At 41.5% G+C, this 12,131-nt stretch overlaps 1 protein-coding gene across 1 annotated transcript; it reads left to right on the forward strand.

The window, feature by feature from the left end:
- The first annotated feature begins 9,378 nt into the window (after positions 1–9,378).
- On the forward strand, positions 9,379–11,960 carry socs1a (suppressor of cytokine signaling 1a). Its single transcript, XM_005743509.2, has 2 exons — positions 9,379–9,607; positions 10,463–11,960. The coding sequence occupies exon 2, from the start codon at positions 10,520–10,522 to the stop codon at positions 11,165–11,167; it is 648 nt and encodes a 215-aa protein (XP_005743566.1). The 5' UTR covers positions 9,379–9,607; positions 10,463–10,519; the 3' UTR covers positions 11,168–11,960.
- Positions 11,961–12,131: the final 171 nt, after the last annotated feature.

Below are 12,131 nucleotides of genomic sequence, written 5' to 3' on the forward strand. Positions count from 1 at the left end.
CCTTGAAAAAGGCCATTTCTGCTGAGGGAAACCGCAATCTGACCACACACGCAAACTGTTAGGCAAATAGTCCGTAATTGTTTCTGCGCGCACGCAAGCCGTGCACAGACAAGAGGCACGTGCAGTCGAATTCAAAAACCCAAACAAACGAACGTATGCGCGTGCTTGCAAATGTAAACAACGGTGAGTTCGCTGTTAGCAGGGATATTTATCCTATGCGTGCCTATGTGCCTAGGTGTGCCTCTGTCTAGCCTGTGAGTATATGCTCGCATGTTTGCACTGATTACAAATCTGTATGTGCAAAGATGCAATCCTCCATCCTCTTCCCCTAAACCCTGCACTCTTTGCAGCTTTGTGTCTTAAACCGCCTTGCCATTTCCCAGAACTTGGAGGTGAAACAGCAAAGTACAAATGAACAGGACTCCCTACCTTAACATAAAGAACAGGTTCAGGAATTGGTAGTGGTTCGATTTGACTCTCATTTTGAAACCTTACAGCTCTTTTTACACCCTCGCCATACATCAACTGCATTCAAATGCTCTTATTTTTCTTTTACTCTAAAAACGCTTGAATTCTCTAGTGACTATGCATTTATAGTTTGAGATTTCAATGGCTTTTGTTAACAAAGAGGGTTTGTGAAAAGGTCTCGGGCTGTAACGTCAGCTCTAACCTTTAACCTGTGTATCACAATATGCGATTTTTGGCTGCTCTCCTACAGTGTCTTGGCAATAACTTTAATATTTGTTGATTATTTCCTGAAAAAACTCCCCTTAAAAAAAAAAATCCAAAACAGAGGGTTAAGGGTTGGTTTCATAATTATTCTCAGCAACGAACAGGGTCATCTCAGCCATTGTGTGTTTGAAAAAACAAACATAAGAGTGCATAAACATTACAACCCACAAGCAATAATTTTACAACCAAAGATTTATTTTTGGAAGGAACATTTTGGACTTCCATTGCACATGTGCCAGGATTGCTCTGCCATTTGTATCCACTTTATGCAGGAAGGGCAGAAGGCCAAAGTTTAAACAGTTCCCAGCATGTCGAGCCTGCAGGAACTGAGAGCAAGTTGAAATCCCTGTTCACCAAATTTCCAGCGTGTTTTAAAAATTGTAGTGGGATGAGAAGTATGCAACGTGTCCATGATGTTACAGATTAATTAATTAGATTAGATGACTCACAAATGCACTGAAAGCCAACAACTGAGAGCGGACTGACTTGGTGACAGTAAACAGAGGTAAAATGTTTGCTTATCACACACACCAATGTAAAATAAGCAAATGCATCATTCACAGCAGTATAGCCAGAAAAATGGAGTGGTGTTTTTGGTGCAGATGTTCATAATGTTGCAGTAGCAGTGTGTTACTTCAGCATCTGGCCGTTACAGCTGGCTAAAGTTACAGCTGATTCACTGGATTCCACCTTTTTACTGTAGCTGCGTGCTGGGTTTTAAATTCTTCTCCATTTTCTTTTTTTAGAAACAGGTGGGTGGCCGAGTGAGGCCTTGGCACACAGGGTTTCCATAGTAGGCACACCTGAGGACTGTTTGGCTCAATGAAGCTGGTGTATTTAAGGAGTGGCGTGGCAGTTATTCTTCGCCTTGTATCGTTGTATCTCCTTGAGTGGTAACCAAATGGCAAACTTACAGCAGCATAAAACTAACTGGCAACTTGCCAGACAGATGAAAGAACACACAACACGAGAGAGATTACAAGAAGGAACTGAAGCCAACTGAGTATGAGAATACCCACATGAGGTAATTTGGGAGATAGAACACACCAGGAAACACAGGTGAAGTAAATCTGACTAACAAGACAAAGTGCACAAGACAGGGGACTGACAAAATAAGACAGGAAGTAAACACACATTGAGACTCAGACTAAGATGCACAAACTTGACAGTGGGACTGGGAAAAACCAAACACGGAGACACGACAGACTGGGGAGTGCAGGAAGAACATGGGAACAGGAAAGATAAAAAACACACAGACCAGGACGATGGACATATTAACTACACAAGACAGGGAACAGGGACAGCCACGGAGACATGACTGAGGAGACGGGGATCAGTTTTTTGTTAAAAAGTTCATCAGACACTGCTGTTATTGCATGAGCGAATTCATTCCTCACTTCTAATCTAGTCATGCTTCTAGAATTCCCATAGCTAAAGTTTCACTTTTATTTCTTCTTAAGTGTTTTATTTGTGCCTCATAAAGTGTTGCAACGCCTTGTAATTGAGTGGCTATGTAACGCATTCATCTGGACTGCGCTGTTTGTAAAAAAAAGAAATGAAGGACGAATATAAAAGAAAAAAAAAAATAAAAAAGGACGAACGCTTGGGGAGGAAGCGTTCGTCCTTTTTTACAGAGCCTGTCAGCCGGGGTCAGTGTAGATATTTTATCTGTGACATGATCACAAACTGCACAAACTCTTTCCATAAACAGATGCTTGCATGAAAGCATGCAGAGTCATTGCATCCCTGAACCTTGTTAGGCGATGGGCTCGCCCTCGCAGACAGAAGCACTTCAGGTAAACATAAACACACAAGGTTTATGAGAATAAATCACGTGCTAATCATGCGCACGCGCACACACTCATACCCACGTGGCGTATTCATCAAAACATGTTGTTGGACAGGGTCATCATTATATATAGAGTATCACTTCATGTTTCCCTGATGTTTCAGCATATTTTAGGAAGTGGCAGAAAGTACATTTACTGAGGTTTTGGATTATATGTGGTGCATTTTTGTTACATTTATTTCTCCTATACAGTGGGCATATATTACAGTATTTGCTTTAGCTATCCGACTGCTAAATTTTAAACTAAATAAACAAAGCAGGGGCAAATATAGCATCAGTGAATATTTGTAAGCAGTTCCACCACATTCCTACCCTCATAGTCATTTTGCAACTAATGCGTAGAATAATATTGCCATAAAACAAAACAAATATCTGCTGAGGATCATTATTTTATTTTTCTTGTCCTTGCTTCCATAAATCATCTCCCGGCCTTCCAAAATGCAACCGGTTTCACATGGCCCACCCCTACAACTAGAAAACATTGTCTGTATATAGTGTGTTTGTCCGGATACCGGTTCTTTCCATTTAGTAAACAGAAGTGGTCCATTCAAGAACTCTGGGTGAATTTCAAGACATTGTAGCTCACGTGATTAACGTATACCAACTATCAATCAGTTCAGTTTGGAATCTCCCCAAAAGGCCCACCAAAAGAAATCAAAATTTTCCACTGCATGATGTCTTTTGTAGTCCCGATGCCAGTGATACATCAGCAAACAAAGACAGTCACAGACTAGACACACAATGTCCACTTTAGCCCCTTTGTCAAGCACGTGACCGAGAGCCGACCCGTCGCTTTGTTTGACTCTCCACGTGTTAAAAAACTGTTTCATACATGTCTGATTAGTAAACACCCCAATAAAAACACGGCTCAAATAATAGATCAGAAGTTAAAGTTGGCAGCAGACCAAAGCGGATTTCTGAGACAGTTTGTGTGCCGCGTTAATAGGAAATGAAGATCTTCCTAGTAGGCTGTGCATTTCTCCGGAAAACATTTAATGTTAATATCACAATGGGGAAGCTCCTTTCATGTTTAGTCAGCCAGCTGTCTGACCGGTTCGTCGGAGTGTCCCTTCTTATGAAACTGCTGTTCTCCTGCTGTAGCTGTTTTACAGTAAACCTTTGCATCTAATAAGAGAGGATCCAAAGAGTAGGTTTAAGAGGAATTTCTGTACAGGGCCATTCTGCTGATGGCTCTTTGGAAACAGCAGTTTAAAAGCACATAGTTAAAAGCACAGAGAGCCTTTGTAGCAGGAAACAACAAGCAATTAGCAGGACTAATAAGTAAATCAAAGTCCACACTCTTGTCATGGAACAGGAGAAATATTTCCTTTAAAAAGCATCTGTTTGTGCAAGACCAAACCCTAGGAAGCCAAGAATAAGTCTGTGGAGCAGGAAAAGACACGTTAAGGCTCAGGAACGGATCTCAGAACAAGCAGATTGAAAATAAATCTTAAAGGAAAAATAACAATCTAATCTTTTTGTTTTTTTGCAACCTGATAGAACAAAAATGTTTAACATGAGGCAGGAAAAGAGATGACTGAAGGATGAGGGATTTTTATACGGCTTCCAGTAAGGTTCGAAATTCTGTAATTGCTTCCAAATGTTGCAGGAATTCGTGGAAAACGGCTTTACTGTGATCTCATGCACAGTTGCTTTTTTTTCGTGTGTCTTGTGTTTTCTGTCCCGGTGTCTCCTCAGAACCTCCTTCCTATAACTGCCAAAGATTAGCCGAAATGCAGCTTCTCATTTCACTCTAACTCCACTTCCACTTTCATTCCAGCTCAGTCATGTTTTAACAGAATACAGGAAGGACTGGATCAAATTTACCCTGCTGGAACTTCAGACAGGCGTGACCGAGGCCTGCCCGTTCATGTCCTGCCTGTATCCAACCCTTGCACACAATAACATTCAGAAAGATAAAAAAAAAACCAAAACTAAAAAAGTAGACAACAACTACAAAAACAGTCGTGGGTGCTGCTTTCCTGAGAAGCTTTTTGCTCTGCTTGTTAAGCAAACAACAACCCAACAACCCCCAAATGATTAATTATTAACTCATCTTTGTTGGTTGCCAGCAAAAGAAAAAGCGGATAACACTTCTGACTAACTAGAAAACCTGAATCCACACAATTCCTTGCAAGAGCATCAAAACACAACTCTTTCCCTGAATTTTAGAAAACTGCCCCGCTGACTACCCAAACTCCCACGGTCTTCAAAATCTTTAAAAGTATCCGTCAGTGGATTTCGCTCTCCTTTTTGTTGTCTTGATTATTACTATTTAATCTTTCACCTCTTCAGTTATGGTCTTATGATTGGGATTTTACATCTTAAATGAAAATGAAACTGATGAACATAAAGTAAAAGGCTATCATAAAGTTTATACACCACTAAAAGTGATTCGCTTTGTGATTTACTGCACCACTGCGCACTGGCAATTACAGATGTACCATAGCAGCTTTACAGCATCCAATGGAAGCGTTGCCTAAAAGATAACTGAGGTAGCTATTCATGTGTTATCACAGTCAAAATGCAAATAACATCATCCAGGCCAAGTGAAAGTAGAACAAACAGTGTTTTCCAGAAGATTATGAATTATTGTAAATGATTTCAGGTCCACTTTTGAATCGCCTTTAAAATGAAAGTACAGACACAAAAGGACATGAGTTGATACACAGGCTGTTTTGTGATAGGAGAACCGATTAAAACGCTGATTGATCATTTGTTTCAGGACTACAGGACAAGTTGAAACATTGTAAATTACTGTTGCCAACATCTCTGCAGACCCAAAAAGAAAAAGTAAAGGTGATAAAGGACATTAAAACAACAGCTTGCTGTTGCAGAAATGTGCGCGGTGCTGGGACATGTTCGTGCTGTTTTTCATCTGCTGATTTTTGGCAACTAATGCTTGTTATTGTGCAGGACATGCCGTACTGTGCTAAAGTCTTTTGATAACCTTAATTTCTCTTTATTTTACTGAGGACATTGGGGAATAGATGGTGTGATTATTTGAGATATGCACAAGGATGAATAAAGAAGGCAAAAACAGAGTTTATACAATTCTAAAAAGCTTGAAATTCAATATTTGGTTTCATCACCTTTATTCTTTAACACAGTCTGAACTTGCTTAAAAAGCTTAGCAGTCTTCAGGAATAGTTCTCCAGGCTTCTTGAAAAACATTCAAAGCTCTTCTTTGGATATCGGCTCCCTTTTGTTTCGTTCTTTGTCCCATACTGCTTCAGTAATGTTGATCTACAGGTATTGGGGAGGCCAATCCATGGCCTGGTGTGTTTTGGGAATCACTGCATGCTGAAAAAGTGTTAAGTGGCTTAACAAAATAAAGAAAAGGAAAAGAAAAACATCCCTCTGGAAATGGTCTAGTATGCACAAATTAGTGAACCAGTAGAGTTCCAGTTTACATGAATGTTTTTCAGAAGGTATGAAATTCCAAAAAAAGCTAACTATTATTGGCACAACAACAGGCAGGGCTCACAATATGGGCGTGGCTGCAATGAATCTATAAACTTTGTATCTTCATACACCAATTCAATATCTGACCACAGGTGAAACATGATGAAACAGTGTGTTTCTGTCCCTGAGGTAAGGCCAGAAATAGTCTTTTGCACAAACGTCATAATGTCACAATAATGTTAACTTTTTATTTTTGGGATGCATCACCACGTCATTGTGTCCTGCTGTGCAGCGGCATGAAAACAACAAAACAAGCTGTAGTTACTAAATGTACATGCAAAAAACAAAACAAAAAAATCTCTGAGGAAACGAGGAACTCACATTATTTTTTCATAACACTGTGAATGGTTTTGGATTGCATGCAGGCTGTTTCAGTAGCTGTAATTTGTATTTTTCTGAGTCATACTGCAGTAATACAAACAAAATGTTACTTGTTGATGTCTTTGCTGAAATAAAAAAGGCCTTCCTCGAGAAAGCTGTCATCTGCATTTTGCTCTAAAACCCATATATCACCGCCAGGATTTCGAGAACCCTCACTGTTGTGCACGCCACCCATGCTATGTAGACCGTAACACCACTGATGGCTTTTAGATGATTAAAGGTGCTTGAAAAAATGCAGCTGTTATTGGATTTAATGGGTGCCCTGGTGATATCTTGTATGTATTCACTCCTCCATGGACGTTCTGTGCAGCATGCAGCGTGAAGGTGTGCATCTGTCTCTTGATTCTTTCCCTGTTTCACAGAAATGAAACTCATGGAGCATGTGCAAACATTGAAGTAAACACCAAGCGCATTATCATGTAAATGCAAGACACGTGTGCATACACTGTTGCAAAACTGCATTGCTCAATGTATCATGATACAAATTTAGAGTACATCTGCAATGCATGCAAGGAAATCCAACACAGACATGCAGCACAAGCAGAAGGAGCTGTGGCATGCATCCAGTGTAATAAAATGAATGTTTCTCCTCAGGGCTAGAGCCTTTAACTGGCCTAACAACACAGAGCAGAGACAAGTAGACCCAGAAGCATTACAACATGCAGATAAGCGTACGAAAAGTTTGATTAAGCTTGTGAGGTATTCTCTGAGCGCAACCATGAAATGCACAATTTATGAGCCAAGCAGTTATTTATCAAATGCAGCAGTCGAACAAAGACTCAGTAGCCTGTTTGAAGGTCAGCTGTGCTGCTGCCTCAGAAGACAACAACCCTGATAGAAGACCATGAAGTTTCACAATGAGCCGTGAGATAAGTTCTTAAAAATGTAAAGTGATGATTGGCCTTTCTCAAACATCCTCTTCAGTTCTGTGAATTGTTTAAATTTGTATGTGTTACTACAGCAACTTGCACATGGACACTAAAGTTTTCCAAAGTAATGCTGTGTGAGGGGGTGTGCGCCAAATCCCAACAACAGTCGCTTAAATATCCTACACAGAGAAAACAGGGAAAACTCCAGCAATCAAACAACCAACGCCCCGTGAGCAAGAAATTGGCCACAGTGGAAAGGAAAAACTCCCCTTTAACTTGAAGAAACCCCCGGCACAAAGAGGTTGGAGTTGAGGGGACAGAGACGAGACAAAAGATGCAAAGCTTATCATGGATGTGAAGCTCAAGAGCTCACAGACAGAGTTGGGACATATTTAGAACTATTACTTCTGCTCGTGCAAGCACCAGGCTGATCAGACTTGTCCTGTTATAAAAAGAAACACGCTCACACTCCTCACACAGTCTGCCTCTGCTATCATATGCCTAACCGTGTGCATGTTTCCGCCCCTTTAAGTAATTCACATCAGCTGATCTCCAGCCTTTTCCTTAACTTTCAGTTTACTCGTTTTCAGCCTGACAAAAATGACCAGCTGAGGACCAGTTCCTCTCTCTGTAATGTGATACTGAGTATCAACAGCTGCCACCAATAGTTTCATTTCTCTATGTCTGGCAAAACTGTACTGAGAGACATGAATGCTCGCAGCTGTACGAGCAGAAAAGTAAATTTGCCCTCTTTGTTGTTCTTCACGCTGCAACGCTACTTCTTTAGAAACTAAACAGAAGTGACCTCACTGACCACTTTGTCATTTGTGATACAAGCCAAGCCGAGAAGCCCTCATTCCAGATAAAGCATCGATGAAGTACTTTATCCGCGGTAACAAGAAATCTGGGAATTCTTGAGTTCAATCGGGCATCAAATGAAATTCAAATTTATTGCCAGATTTCTCTGAAAACATGCTCCACGTTACAGGAAACGCAGGAAGAAATGCACCTCGAGAAAAACACTAAAGCAAGGTTTTCTTTAGGATTCAAACACGAATGAAGCGCCACAGCTGGCTGCTGCTGCCTCCACGCCATGTTACACTTGAAGACTCACACACAGACACGGGCACACACTCGATTGCTGTTTCACACACTTATTGTGAAACAAATGGCAGGCATAGTACCCTTTTCTGAGAAGTACTACACCTCACAAAATCTCATTGGACAATCAGATTTGAATATTCAAGATAAGACATAAAAAAGCCACCATGAGACTCCAGTTAAAGATAATTATTAACTTTAATACAACCACTAGCTATCTGAAAATCTGATGACTACATATAACTACTCACCTTAGCTGCAAGGAAGTGAAGTTCTGCAAGAAAAACAGTGAAATTACTGGAAGGATGTCATGCTGTGCACATTTCTGCAATGAATTACCCCCAAATGTAAAGACCCTGCAGAAAAGAGCCAAATACAAACAACAGAGAGTTACATCTGCAGCATAAGCATGACTAATTTACAAGCCCAGACCTGTTTTGCTAAATGTGCATGTATGTTTTCTTTTTAACATTATTTCTGCAAAAAGATGTGCAAATTTGCACTTCTTCGACATGTTAGGACACAGGAATGCTACATGTCATCTTTCGCCATTAGTATTTGATGGAAAGGGAGATGCTTATCAACCTGCAGGGGCAAAGTTACAAAAAAAAACAAAACAAAAGGACTGATCCTGATTGTTGATGCCATCTCTGAACATGAACCGGCATGCATGTTTAGGCAAACAAATCTGAATTTACATCATTTGAATTTTTTTTTTTTCAAAAAAAATATATAATTAAGAAAAACTACAAAAACTACAACCCCTAATGACGAAGTCAATCTAAACACCAACAAAAACTGCTCCCATTACTCGAATATACCACCTCTTTCTGTAAACGTCCTGCTGTCATGTGGCTTTGCGGTTTTTTTTTTTTTTTTAATTCTTGAAATTTCAGTTCAAAGAAGTGAAAGAGTAAGCTAGCGATCGTCCTCTCTTAGTTTCACTTTCGTTTCTAGGAAAGGAGGAGGTGGAGCAAAGCCTGTTAAAAAGCCTGTGAACTGTTTACCAGGCTTCACACACACAATCTAACGGCTGGAGCTCAAAGCCCAGAAGGTGTAAAGGTTAACCCCAAATGCAACTGTGCACCCTGCATCCTGACAACCGAGGGATTATTTGCAAGGAATTCTGCTCTTTGCCATCACAGCTTTCGCACTTTGGGATTACAGACCATACGGATCCTTAAACCGCTACATCAGTCAGAACAAAACGGTGAGCCTTTATTTCTCTCCATATATATATTAAGAAAAGAAAAAAGAAATAAATGATATATTTGGTTGGGATGCTTTTGGGGGGGGTGGAAAATGGCGATGGAGAATCGTAGCTGCTTTTGTTTTATGGGAAAACAGCGTTCAGAAAAATGTTAAACCATGGATCAGGCTCAGGTTTCTCTGAGCGCAGTCTGGCTGAAGTGAACGGTCAAGTATTCGTCTGAACGGCTTCAACATGCGATCGTTAAGAGTAAACAGCCGGATATCAGCACAGGTCGTCACCAGTGTTAATCATTACTCTTTCCTTGAATTTAGCTCAACTTCCATCCACTGGTGGCGCAAGTTTTTTTTCTTTTCCTTTTAGATCATTCGCGTTAAAGAAGGAAGGAAAATACCATTAATCACACACAGGATACTGTTGATTTTTTATGTATAGCTTATAAGAACAGGATGCTTTAAAGAAATCAAGTCAATGCATTTTAGTGTAAATATTTTATCTGAATTCTTAGTTAAATGATGCTTAAGTCATTACAGAAGAAGCAGTAAAATACTTGTGTGTGTGTGTGTGTGTGTGTGTGTGTGTGTGTGTGTGTGGAGGGGGGGGGATACGGATTGTACAGTAGTCTGGCTGTGGCAACCATCACTGTCGATTTTATGCCGGCTTAACCGCAGATCCAAGTCATAACAAAGCTGAACTGCTCAGTGGAAACTACAAGGCGTTTCTCGTCTATCTGCACACACCAGCGCTCTTTGTGCTTTGAGAAGTCTGGGTTTTTTTCAAAGCTGCTGTGAAAGTGATGCTAGCCTCAGTTGTGAGTGAAAAAGTCAATGACCTTTCTGTCTGTTTGTCTCTCAGGATGTCAGTGTGGTGGTTAGAGATGGGAGAGGGTCTGGGGCCTCTCTCCCCTGTAGGATGGTAGCCGACGGCACGGTCGAAGGCCATGACAAGACCCGCTTGTCAAGCTTGTCATCATCATCATCCTCATCCTTGTCTTCCTCCTCCTCCTCAACACTTCGCACCGAAGTGGAGCAGCTTCAGCGTCAAGCCAATCAACACCGTAGAACGCCCTCCGTCTATCTGACTCACTTTCCGACGTTCACCTGCAAGGAGGACTGCAGAATCATCACAGACACAGCGTCCAAGCTCGAGCGCTGCGGCTTCTACTGGGGTCCCCTGGGAGTGGAGGACGCTCACCGCATGCTTCGGGACGCCCCGCTCGGCAGCTTCCTCATCCGTGATAGCCGTCAGAAAGACGTCTTCTTCACGCTGTCCTACCACGCCAAGACGGGACCGGTCAGCGTGCGCATTGACTACAAGCGCCAGAAGTTCTCACTAGCGGGCAACCTGCGGTCTTTCCAAACACTCTTTGCCCTCTTGGAGCATTACATCAATTCTCCTAAGAAGAGCTTGAGCGTCCCTTACAGGAAATGGGAACCGACGCTGCAGGAGCTGTGCAGGAAGCGCATCTTGGAGCTGTGTGGAGGGGCAAGCCAGGTTCCAGAGCTGCCGCTCACACATGTCGCCCAAGACTTTCTGTTGGAATTCCCTTACAAACTGTAACCAGCTTACCATACAAACTGTTGACAGTATTATTTATAATTTCAAGAAGGTCGCCCTTACCAAGTAACAGCAAGGGATTGGTAAAGCCTGTCTGCGACTCAGTGGAGATTGAGACTGCTGTGATATGGTTACAGGGAAAACCCTTTGAGCTGAAAAGCTCCCAAATGCTCGAAAAGGGAGAAGACGTTAGCAGTCGAGTGCAGACAGCCTCCAGCTGGAGTGGGTTTGTGGCTGACATTTCAACATATATTACCTCTAGAGACTCAACTCCCAGTTTCACATGGACAGAGCACCTGTTGCTCTTGAGGAAGTATGAAAAGTTGGGATGTGCTGCATTAAAAGAAAACTACAGACACAACAGAGCTATTTTAGAGATGAAAGAACCGGTGGGCTCGCCTGTGAATGCCGCCGTTCCACTGGAAACTGTAGTCCAACATAAATATTATCCAAGGACGTTAAGAGAGCGGACATTTAGACGCATGGAGGGATGGCGGAGGGTACTGTTGCCATGCCACAAGGGAGATATATTTTTGTAGCAGGTTTAAATACTCTAATAATGTGGAATGTTTACATCACACATGAATGTCAATCAGCACTGACTCTCGAACTGTCATCTGTCTCATTCTTGAAAACCCAACGGAGGATGTCAGTGTCGAAGACAGGCCTCAAACACATGTACTGTAACTCTTAGCTCTCCTGTCTCCCTCACAAAGCTCACATGTGAGAGTTTCGTGACTGAATTGAACATATTTTTTTAACATGTCTTATTATTCTATTTTAAATAAAGTATTTAAACTCACTGCGATAGTTATGTTTTACTTTTTAACTTTTCCTGTCATTCCGCACTGACTTGTGGGAGCTTTGTGGGAGTTAAGTGAGAGAAGGAGGGACACACACACACACACACACACACACACACACACACACACACACACACACACACACACACACACACACACACACA

This window comes from Pundamilia nyererei, unplaced genomic scaffold (genome assembly GCF_000239375.1).
Source record: "Pundamilia nyererei isolate P.nyererei 1_Seehausen unplaced genomic scaffold, PunNye1.0 scaffold00132, whole genome shotgun sequence".
NCBI lineage: Eukaryota > Metazoa > Chordata > Actinopteri > Cichliformes > Cichlidae > Pundamilia > Pundamilia nyererei.

Excerpts from the sequence above, each read along its gene's own strand:
- socs1a (XM_005743509.2), top strand. The coding sequence starts at position 10,520 with ATGGTAGCCGACGGCACGGTCGAAGGCCATGACAAGACCCGCTTGTCA.